Source organism: Osmia lignaria, chromosome 16 (genome assembly GCF_051020975.1).
Source record: "Osmia lignaria lignaria isolate PbOS001 chromosome 16, iyOsmLign1, whole genome shotgun sequence".
NCBI lineage: Eukaryota > Metazoa > Arthropoda > Insecta > Hymenoptera > Megachilidae > Osmia > Osmia lignaria.
Window position 1 is genome coordinate 2,514,426 of NC_135047.1, and position 12,212 is coordinate 2,526,637.

Genomic DNA, 12,212 nt, shown 5'->3' on the forward strand with positions numbered 1-12,212 from the left:
TACGACGTGATTTATAAATTATCTAAATTCTTTTCGATAAACAACGTCCAATAATTAATCATACATAAACAGTATGTAATTTAATAATGATTCTATTTTAATTAAAATCTGCACCAAAAGCTGTATAATATAATATAATTACTATGATTTAACAAGAATAAATTGTTTAAAATAATTAAAACAAATAAATAATTGCAGAAGAGAAGCAATCATCTGCATTAAAATACAGACTGTTTCAATTATGTTCTAATTTAAAACGCATATATTAAATTATCAGTCAAAATTATTTAATAAAATGAAAAATTAATTATCCTTTTTCTATTAATTAATCAAAGAAACATAATTTCTCTAAGCTTTTCTTCCTTGACCTCAGTACTAATTATTCAAAATGCTTGCAATTAACAACGACTCAGTAAAAAAAAGTGGCAATAAATATTATTAATTGATTACAATAAATCAAAATGTTACCAATTCTTTACCAAATTGTATTGCAAATTAGCATGAAGTGTCGTGGCGTCGTATCTCGTGGCGTCTTTACAATGTCAACAAAATATCTGTAACAAATAAGAAATACAAGATTATGTTAATAAAATTTAACCAACATCAATAAAATTATGACCAAAAAAAGATCAAACTCTATAATTTATGCAAAATATTTCAACAAATACGTGTACCTATGTGCTACATATACGGAGCGACGTCTCAACATGTCTTATCACCTCGACATTCGCGAAACAAATGACGCATCCTTTCTACGACCATTCGGGGTTGTTCGGCTTGATACCGAAGCAGGTAGCCGAACCGATCTTGTGGTATTATGATTCTGAAGGGAGAAGGTTATCGAACTCTCTTACGAAAATCAGTATGTACATCAAAATCAATTTTTTCGCGTTAGCACAATAAATTATGGAAAGAAATACCAAAAAAATGTGAAAATTTAATAACGTTTAGAAAATTATCGATATAAAAGAGAAATAATTAAGATGTTGCTGTTCCAATATCAATTTTAATTCGCAACAAGAGTAAGAAATTTCACCTTACGCATTTCTGATGACAATGTGGAATTGATGTCACAAATCCTGCACGTCGTGGCCTTCTATTCTTCGTACTTCTGACACCTAATACACAATTTAATACAATATTTTAATATGATTTAATATAACTTTGTTATAAACGCGTGCCCTCAGGACGAAGCTCCGAAAGGAAATGACGTAGTAAGTCAGCATGCGCATATCGCCGGTAACGACGATTCTAATTGGTCGACAATCTGATTGCTCGAACTGAGACAGCCAATCACTGTCGTTGATAGAAATTAAGAATTGCGTTCTTCCAGAAAACGATCACATAATAAATTCCAAAGAAAAAATCGAGCATTGTGAATATATATAAAGAGATTTTTATAATAAGAGTAAAAAAAACATGAATACATCAAGGCAAATGCTGATTAAAATAAAAAAATAATATACCCATAATTGCGGGTGGGGATTCACCTCACGAATAGATAACCTCAATTAAGTTGGAAAAAAAAATCATTTTTCAGAGTTTAAAACAATAAATTATGAAAACAAGTAACATGTTGTCGATAAAGAGAAGAAATATCTAAGATAATACTATGTTAATTTAAATCTGAATTCGGGACAGGAGTAAAAAATTTTACCTCACGTATTTCTGAACAATGTAGAATTAGTGTTAGAAATCTTGCACCTGATCTTCTCTTCAACTTTTCTTTTCGTTCTTCGTACTTCTGATACTAAATACTCAATTTAATATAATATTTAAACACAATTTAATATCATTTGTTAAAAACGCGTACACTCAGAACGACGCGACCGTTAGAAGGGTAGTGACGTAGAGAATCGGATTGTTCTGATTGGTCGACATTGGATAGCAACTGCCATTGGTGGAAATGAAAAATTGTATAGTTCAAAATTTTGATAGTCAAATAAACGTACAAATAATAAATAGAAAGGAAAAGCTCAATAATGCTCTTTTTTACAATGCTCATTTTGTTTTAAATTTTAGTTATTTGTAATTACCTGATGAATAAAGAGAAATATTAATTTTTCTGAAATATTAATGAAAGTCCATGGGTTCTTGTATATGCTATTATGGATATCGGATTGTCCTCGTTTATACTAATTTAAATTTCGAATAATTCTTGAATATGTTAATTTGGATGTAATTTACAGGATTCTACTCTGTTTTAAAATTTGGCCACGTGGTGCAGCACTGTACGGAGTGCAAGCAAAACCTCGTGAGTGAGCACTCTTTGTTCCCCTAAAATTTTAATTTCGGCGCATGCGTAACTCCCTACTACATAACGGTCAACTACACAAATCCATTTTGCACAGCTTCAAATTTTAAAAACTATAATCGAAAAGAACAGTTATCGAAGTAAAGAATACATTATGTTACACGAAGAATGCGAATCCGAACAGTAAGAAGTATATTTTTGATAAATAAGGAAGTTAATATCAAACTAAAGCATTCATTTTATATATTAAACACTTACAGTGTATATCGACTACATTTTACTAAAGGTAACAAAAACGTCATGTCTATTTCGTACTATTAACGTAATCATTAATTCGCTTTTTCCGTTATGTTCGAACAGAATATGATACTTTTATAATCATTCAAAATTACAAGTACGATGATTATAATATACACGTCGAAATTATTGGTAAAGCAGTGAATTGTGTTGTTTAGTTAATAACACAGGAGAATTTAAGATTGAATGGTGGTTGTGTTGGAATGTTTCGTTAACGAAAGCTCTGATTGTTCACGCATATGAGTGATAGATTCGTGGGTGTAGAAGTTCTGGCAATTCTTCTTAGCAAAGTCGACATTCAAACACGCATGGTCAATGTAATGAACCATCACATTGTCACAATACAGAGTGTTACTTCCGTCGACGGACAAATTATTGTCAGTGTGGAACGAGTGTTATCCGCGCAGTGAATTCAGTCGTCGATCTATGATCGTCACGTTTACAAACATTCGTATAATGTTTCAGAGAAATAGTTAAGGTAATTGTTTTTTTTTCTTTATTTATATTTATCTAAACGTAATGATAATTAACATTTTACTTTAATACACGATTACTACATATCTAATCACGTTCAACTCCTGATACTAAACACTTGATATCGTAATAATTATATACTGACAGTGACATTACTGGATCATTCAAGAAAATAAGATTAACCAATAAACTAAGATTTTTAAAATAAATAAGCTCTTCGTTAATACTTTTCCTAGATAGGAAATGAATAGTTTACGACTATTAAAATGAGATAACAACATATTTTTATCCCTTTTTTTTTATTTATTTATTTTTTTAAATAAATACGATACAGATTACAAAAACCATAAATTAAAGAAAAAAAATGAATTGATAAAGCGAGCGCAGAGGTTAAAATTATCATGGTGGAAATCCATTTCAACGCATTATCTGTAAACGTTTTATGCGTAAAAAATAATCATGCACCGATACCGATACATCCACTTTAAATCTAGCGTGAACTACTACTAGTATTAGACTGCTGCAGTTTGATGTTTTAGAGAAAATGGTGTGGAACAAATAAAATTGTATTTGTATCTGTCCTTCCTCTTAATCACCCGAAATAACGTTACGATCGTCGATTTTTCAGATGCAAGCAAGGAAAATTCGTTGGATTGTTCAAGTCGAAGGAGATCCATGGAACGGAGAAAGCGTCGAGGAACAAATTTCTTCTATCAAATGTAAGCTTCAGTCATTTATAAATAACACAAAATATTGTCCGTCATTCTCATTGAACTTACGCGTCTGTTAAATTAGATACACATCTACTATACCAGCTTCATTCATTTATAGGAAAACTTGATTAATATTCATAGTATATGTGATTTACGTAATTATAAATAGAAGTGATCCACACGATCACGTTTCATACCACGTTTCACCTTGTCTTGAAGCCTGAAAATATGTTAAATTAACAAAAAGAAAATAGTTTATGCATATAATCGCATATACTACAGTTGCACTTAGATTATTCAAGGTGAAACGAAACTGCTGAATGTCGTTGATGATGTGCTTTATCACATCGAGAAACTTTAAAGTATTGACCTCAAGAATCTCTTTAAAAGTGCTTATAGACTCTATTTCTGAATGTGTAATTCAAGGATTCGTTCATCGAACCTTTCTCACGAACCTAGATTAATTACACCGGAAACCATTCTTTTGGCTCGTGAATATTAAATAGATTAGTATTATATATACGATGTTCCGTTATACCTCGTTAATAGGTGTTCTCTAATAATTATTTAATCCGTCTCTATCGTCATTTAGGAATCAATTTCTTTCAATAAGGAACCTTCCCTTATAAACTGAACATCAGATTGAAACTGAATTCACGTATGCAAATCAAATCATAGAAGTCATTTTTATGTTTTAATTTCAGATTCCCCGCGCTTTAAAAATATTCATTTGGCGCCATCTAGACACGAACGGTAAAACTATTGAACAAGAAAGATGCCCTATAAAATAATTGTTTTTTATATTTCATTGGGATAAGTAGAACGTTCTATAATTACATATATAATAATTCTATAATTACGTGTCTAAAACTGCAATTTTGTATTTTTAACCGACTTCGAAAAAGAAGGAGGTTACCCAATTCGATCATGTTAGTTTCACCAATTGATGCTAGATGACACAAACGGTACTATTTTCAAAGCGCGCAATAATATAAAATTAAGACATAAAAATAATGCTGGCACAATATTCTGAATTTATTAAATTAATTATTTCACAAAAGCATCATTTCCTCTATTTAAATGTGTTTCCAAAAGAAATATTTACTGTTGGTTATAAAATTAACATAAAATGAAATTCCATTATTTATTTTAAAACTAAATGAACTTAATGTGAATTTGAGTGAATCTAGTCCTATTTTAATGATGAAAATTATAAAGGTATGTTTCTTATTTAGAAATTAATTTATAGATGATGATACGCAAATATAAGTTTTGAAGAAAGATTATGCATTGCAAATTAGCTCGATCAATATTGAAACTGAATAAGAATATAGATTATTAACACAAATCTTCAAATACTTAAAAGCATACTTAAACTGTAGGAACATCAAGAGCTTCGACATCTCAATATCTAGCAGTGTGCAAAAGTTCATCGATTAACTCACGCAGCACCGGTGGTCTCCTCCTTATCAGTTACAAATTTTAAGCCTTTGAATACTTTATTATTTTATTTCAATAACTCATATATATATTAAACAGTTATTACATAAAACTAGCTATTTTTATTTCAGAAATAAGAACGTACTGAGTGTGAAAAACATGAGTTAATTAATATATGAATTGCAAGATATGTGATGTGTTCAGGAATTCACATGATAGGCTGTGCATTGAATAAAAAAGTATATATGCATACACGTGCAAAATATTCAGTGATTTTAAATGTGAATATCTAAATAAAAACCAATTATGGATGATGATATTTGTAAGTATACCAAACAATGCAATTGGGCAATTATTTTTTCTAATAGTAAAATCAATCATTTTGAGTATACTTGATAATAATCTTAGATTAGTTGAATGATAGTGTATCTATGCCTGAAATTAATGCAATTAGTTGAAGAATCGGAGTCGTGACGCTGTGGGAGGTCCCTGATAGAACGATGCAGACGCATTTCCAAGAATTGCACTAATCTTACGTTTCGAATGAATTCTGGAAGCGATATACATATAAATGTTACTAGAGTAAGCAACTAAACGTTATGAATAATAGTTGAATTGCTAACATTGGTATATAATCGTAATTTTATTCATATTTAACGTATCACATTTTAGAAATAATCTTCTGATACGTTGTACATTATTACATAATCTCATTTTACATTCTTTTTTAGTTGACGAGTAGGAAAAAGAATTGATCTTTGACCGAGAGTAGAAACTGAAATTTGTATTGTAGAGCCCCACGACCTACCTCTTTCTACCTGCCCAGTTCGAGAGGCTACTTCTTTCGATTTCTGAGATCCTGTTTACCTGTGATGCATTGGGCCTTACGGTCCACAAAGAGGAGCCCGAGGGCCTGTGCTTCGACGCTCGTAGATTGTAATCCTGCTACATATACTTTGAATCTCCAAATTATAATTAAAATTCAATAATACCAGAAAGGAATAGCAAATATGATTCTCATATAAACAATCTATTATTCACTGAATTAAAAAGAAAATAATAACTATAAAATAGCTTACATTTAACAAACATAAAATTCAAATTAATCTTTTACAGGTATAATTACACTTTAATTTACTGTCGAGTGATGTTAACATACATCCAACGGTGCCCCAAAAATTGTAGTACCATTTTTCATTGTTTTCTTACGTGGCTATCGGTAAAGTACCTATAGTAGGGAAAGGGAGAGCCCATTTGAAAAAGGAGAAAGAATGCAAAAGAGTAAATGAGACAGAGATGCAGCGTGTATAGCTAGAAGGCAGATATAGGAGTGAGGGAAGTTGGGCCTTATTCGTTGTAACTCCGAGGTTGCCAGTTCGCTCGAGACTCGGCCGGTGTGTAGTTCGTTCTTTCGTCGATTGACGTTTGCATAAAATTAAGAAGAACGTCTGTCAATTTTTCTTATTCACTTTTTTCTTCAATCTCCGTGTTGTTTCAATCTCAGCGTCATAGAATATTTCTTTTGCAGTGCTCTGATGTGTGTACGCGCGACGAAGAAACGATACCGTAGTTTCACGTCGCCTGAGTTTCGATCGCGACAAAGATCGTAAAGGCTCGAAAGAAACGCCATCGTCGGTGGGAACGAGGCAAACAAGGGAGAGAGAGAGAGTGTACGTGTGGAAAAGAGAGAGAAAGTTTAAAGTGCATATGTGTGAAAGCGACGACGGGTTTGCTCGCATACGGGTGCAGTAGTCTTCTTGACAGTGTGGAATCAACAAGTGTGTACGAAGCGTCATTGTCGCGCCTTGTGCGCGCGCGATTCTAACCTCATCATCGAGATCGGTTCGCCTCGGCTCGGTTGATCGTCCACGATCGTTGCTGTTCTCAGTGTCGAAGTTACGCTCATGCAAGCCGCGACGGCTTGCACGTCGTGGCAATTTTAATTGATGTGATATCGTGATTTTTCTTTAACGCGCCCTTGGATACTCTTACGTCGGCGATCTCTCTGGTGACTGAGGCTCCAACGTCTCAAGATGGAAGTCGTTTACATCGGTACGTCAACCCTGTAATTACAATTTTATTGGGCGGGAAATCTGTCGATTATCGTTACGTTTACTCTGTAATCATTATTTATTTTAGACGAGTTGACATCTCGGTTTTACTTGTTCCTCGTACTCATCTCGTATGTCTTATCACTTGACGTATCTTTATATCACTAGAAGTCGCTCTACGTTAAGAATTTTAATTTATATTTCTTTCTGATTTTACAGATATTTTTTAAGTTAACAAATATTCTATAAACTGATCGTTAAACGATGTAAGCTGATACAGATGTAAGCTTAAACAGACGATGCTACACGTTAAGTGTACATAACTTTCAAAGTACATTTACGTATTAGATCACGGCAGGATTTTTATATACCGTATGCATACGAGCTGAAAGCGTATCGGTACCAAACCAGAACCATGTGATTTTATTACCTACCTGTATATTTTTCTACTCTCACCGTCAGTAGGCAATGAGGTTATCTGTATCCTAAGGCACGTGTTATCTAATCTTCAAAATATTTATTCATCATATACGCGAAACGCGTGTATACGTCAAGAAAATAGGTATGGTACACGTGCACGTCAAGAATGATAACTGGGCTGTGTAAGTGGCGTCATTTAGATTAGAACGCTCGTTTCGCGTACGAAGGTTCACTGAACGTACTATTAGCAAAACGATTTAAAGGAATTTCAATCCAGTCTTGTGTAAATTACTAGTATCTACTAATTATACATCAGATATTTCGTAATTGAAAAAGTTACCATCACGTTTTCATCTACATAGTTCCTTGCTCTCTTTGCAAGCACTAAAAACAGTTCAATTAATATTATGTACATCTATCTCAATTAGTTATCGAAGGAGATAACAGTGAATTATCCTGAAAAAAAAGTTGGAATCTCGTTCATGAAATAATACTTTTATCAATTATATAATGTTTTCCTATAAGCAGTTTCAAAGTATAGATATTTATTCGTCAGATGAGCATAAACAAAAGAAATATTGTTCAGGAATTCTTCAGCAGTATTTTATTATTCACGTGACGCACTTGGTGTGTCATCGTTTAAATACGTTTTAATCCTAAGTAAAACCTTCTCCTTTCAGAGGTTCGTCGTTGTACTCCGAGTAATGATGTATCGATGGCTGAGATTAAGATAGATGCATTTGGTTGCATACTATGACCAGATAGGACGATCCATCCCTATAGATAGAACTGTAAGAAGATAAGGAATGGAGTTTTGCTAGGTTGGCTTTTCTTCCAGCTATTTACTTTATAAATTAAACACCAGAACGGTCGCGTGAACATTATACGGTCCCATCAGTTCGTTTGACCTATGAACTTGGGACGGTGGTACGTTTAGGGCCAACGACACGCGTTCCACTGAACTCGTCAGAGGAGACGCACTCCTCACAGCCGGTAGTCCGCATTGTCATCTCGTTTAAACGATTGTTTGGCACGTTGGCGACCATACGCGGAGGGTCGTCTAGTAAAGTGCACACGGTGCTCCACTTGCATTCATCCTGGCGCCAATGAATGAAAAGGCGACGCATTGAACGACCTGTGCATAATCGTTCTTTTTCCTTGTCGACCTTATTTCGACTGTAGACGGAAAGGTGTATAAGTCTTTTAGGGAAATAGTCGTACACGTGAATCGCCTTGTCGCGTTTTGCACAGTAAATGATAAGACTGCTTTATGGCAAGAATAAGTGGACAAGAATAACTATAAGAAGTGTTATTTTATGTCATCAAATTATGTCAGAGTTTCTATGGTTTAAATCCACATTAACTGTGCCTGCTATAGACAGCATTCGCTTTGGAATATTTATAGACTAATTTCGTCCTCGTGGAAGGATTGAGAATTACCCAGAAATTAATACAGTGTTTACTACGAAATTGAGGTAATTTGTCGTAAAACGACAGCGAACCGCACTTCCACTGTACGACTCGTCTTTATAGCATCTTTCGCGATCTACCTCACCTCATTTTCTCGACATCTGCATCTTTTTAATGAAGAGCCGACGACGAGAGTGGCTCGGAGCCTCTCGATCGGCGGCCTTCTCGATGACGCTTAACGATTGTGGTAAAAACGATGGAGTATGACGAGAAAAAGAGAACCTAATATCAAGATCGTTAATTCGACTTTACGCCTTTCCAGGGAATGGGAACGATAACCACTCCTGTGGCTTAGAATTAATGGCTCGAATCGCATAATTCTCTCGGTAATTCGAATGGGAGGGTAAAGATATTAGATGTGTGTATGTAAAAATAATGGCTCTTTCACAAGTTGGTATTGGTATAAAAGAATCAGTACATTTCTAGTTGATATGCTCTAGATTGTAAAAAATGTACTCTGTTGCATCATTGTATTAAGTTATTGTGTAACATTTTAATTAAGGCATAAGCTTCAAATTAATGTACCACAAATGCTATTCTACGAAACTTTTCTGTCATGAAATCGTGTCAGACTCCACGTGCTCCAAAATCAATCATAGTTTGCAATAGCAGACAATTATTCATTCTGCATTGAAATCTTTAATGAAAGATTTATGTAGTCATTTTTATAAAACCTTAATCTTCAAATTGATGTACTATAAGTGTAATTTTACGGTACTTTTCTGTCATCAAATCAACTAAGACTTTCTGTATTTCGAAATCCACCATTTGATATGTATCAGTCTAATATATTGTGGTCATTCCTGCAATGCATTTTTTCAATTGCAAATCAAAGAGGAAAAATTCATCGTGATACTATTTTAAATCACTGTAGAAACTGTTTTATATTAACCGCAAACGAATGCTTACGTACGTCTAGATGCAAATTAGATTATACTGATAGTAGAATAAGAATGACAGCAGAACAATTGCCTCAAGATATAGTAATACGAGAGCCATTACTTTTGCATATACCAATACATAGATAGAGAGCATTTCTCTGGCGTATGGAAGTTGATTCGTGAAAAATGTTGCGTCCTTGAAGTAACTGATACTCGAGATCATGCTGCGACAGCGATACAGCAAACCTAGTGTGCTATCGATGGCGTAATGCTCTCACTGATCTAGTCAGAGGATTAAGATGATCGTAAACACGAGACACGAGATCGTATTCATTCTAGACACGTGGAATTCGAAAGGAATCCCCGAACAGATCAATAGGGTGACTCTTGTTGAACTCATGGTAGGGTGTAATCAATGTCGATATCAATAAAAGAAAAATAGGAATAGAGGATAGTCTAAAAGAACTTTATTAGGATCAAGTGTCGTTCTAATCTGAAATGTCGATGCATCCATCAAGAAGTAATGTACATTTTTTCTTCGCAACATCATTACTTCAAAATAGAATTATTTTTATCAAATGACTAATTGCTGATGAACTCATTCGTCTCTGAATGATCGTACAGTAGTATTATTTAGCACAAGGATTCTTTGTATTAGTTAAGGCAAGTTTGCACCTGAAATTCTAAATCTGTTAATCTAGACATCAAATGGCAACTGTGTAGCTTAGATTTTTCATTTTCTAATTCTCTTCTCGTTTCATGGAAAATGACTCATAATCGCTTTGGAGGCAACGAGGAACGCAAAGTTTCTTTTTAGAAAGCCACGGTTCGCGAAGTGTCAGTAGAACGGCGGGAAACATTTGTTTCGTTGATTTGCTCTAATGAACGTGCGTATAGTTGTGAAGAAGAGAGCCGCGTGTTAGCGTGCTTTTAGCTAAGTTTAGCGATGGTTTCAGATGGCTGCCACTGTTTTCGCGACGATGTATTATCGGAACGTTAACAGCATTACGCGTTTCGAAGTTGCGGTTCGTTCAACCCTGCCCATTTCGTAGTAGAGGGTGGATGGAATTGGTAGAAAAGCAATCGACCGAGAGTATCGGGACACGAATGCTGCCGTAGCCGGATATCGGTTTGCCGGAAATGAAAAGTGATCGCAGAAACTGGAGATAGCTGTGCTGCGAAATTTTATTTCGTTTTGCCAGGATTTTATATCAGGGTTGTACAGATATATATAATAGCGCCTCCACCCCTGCATTATCATTCTCCTCGGGACCGCGAGAAACCTGGGGAAACCTGGGGGCAGGCTTACATCGAAGGCCAAGAACCCCGGAACCCGGGAAAAGCTAGCCATACTCGGTACTGTACATAGTTATGAAAGCAATCATAAGACAAGGTGTTAATTAGTCTCCTCCGCTGTATATTTCTTACTTAGCCATCACTATTCACGTTGCTCGTCTAGAAAGTGAACTAACGACATATGTTTATACACGTATCAACACTTGTATCCACGTCCAAGTTTGGATTTTAGAAGAAGGTTGAGGGAAATTAGTCACGGATGCTGTGTAGCATATGTGCACAGCTGTTTCGGTTTCCTTTAGGTATAATTTGGTGTATGTCTTTAAAGAGATATTCTCATTTATATACGAGGAAACGTCTTTCCTTAGCTAAGGTTTAAGTATGTAATTTTTATTCATTCAACTTGAAATCGTAACACTGTTCGAATATGTACCTTCATGAAATCTGTGCATTTACAGTAACTCCATGGCCAAATGGTTAAGTTTCTGGGCCAAAGTAATGGACACTTTGCTGGAGAAGTGATGCGAGGCGGTCAACGAGCAAAGAAAACTGGTGATCGTATAGCAGTGTAAAAAAAAACTTGATGCACCATATTCGGAAGCGGCACGGTTTCGTAAGGAAAGCTCCACGTTGGCCGATGCCTGTCCAGGAAAGACTCACGATCTTGCACGCCTATCTTACGGCATACTTTACTTTTGCTACGTGATCCTCATTCGCGATTTCTCTCCCCCTTGGCTCCTCTTCCGGCTGCTATCTTGTACCCCTTCGAACGTAAGATAACGTTCATTCATTCATTGCTGGTCAGTGACGTCTCCGCTTAGGATCGTGTTTCGATTCAGTTCTTCCTTATTGAACCTACTTTCCATCCTTAATAATGCGATTACAATTCATTTCTCCAAGTTTTGGCTGATACAAT

At 34.9% G+C, this 12,212-nt stretch overlaps 1 protein-coding gene across 3 annotated transcripts in view; it reads left to right on the plus strand.

Annotated features, from left to right (window-relative positions):
* Nucleotides 1-2,318: 2,318 nt before the first annotated feature.
* Nucleotides 2,319-12,212, plus strand: part of LOC117600812 (dystrophin, isoforms A/C/F/G/H) — a 346,950-nt gene continuing 337,056 nt past the window's right edge. For 2 of the 3 annotated variants that reach the window (XM_034316725.2, XM_034316729.2), the window contains exons 1-3: nt 2,319-2,437; nt 2,515-2,540; nt 3,654-3,744. In XM_034316725.2, the coding sequence (XP_034172616.2) occupies nt 2,437; nt 2,515-2,540; nt 3,654-3,744 (118 nt within the window). In that variant the 5' untranslated portion in view covers nt 2,319-2,436. The remainder of the gene's footprint in view (nt 2,438-2,514; nt 2,541-3,653; nt 3,745-12,212) is intronic. The other variant, XM_076692879.1, reaches the window with a different exon arrangement.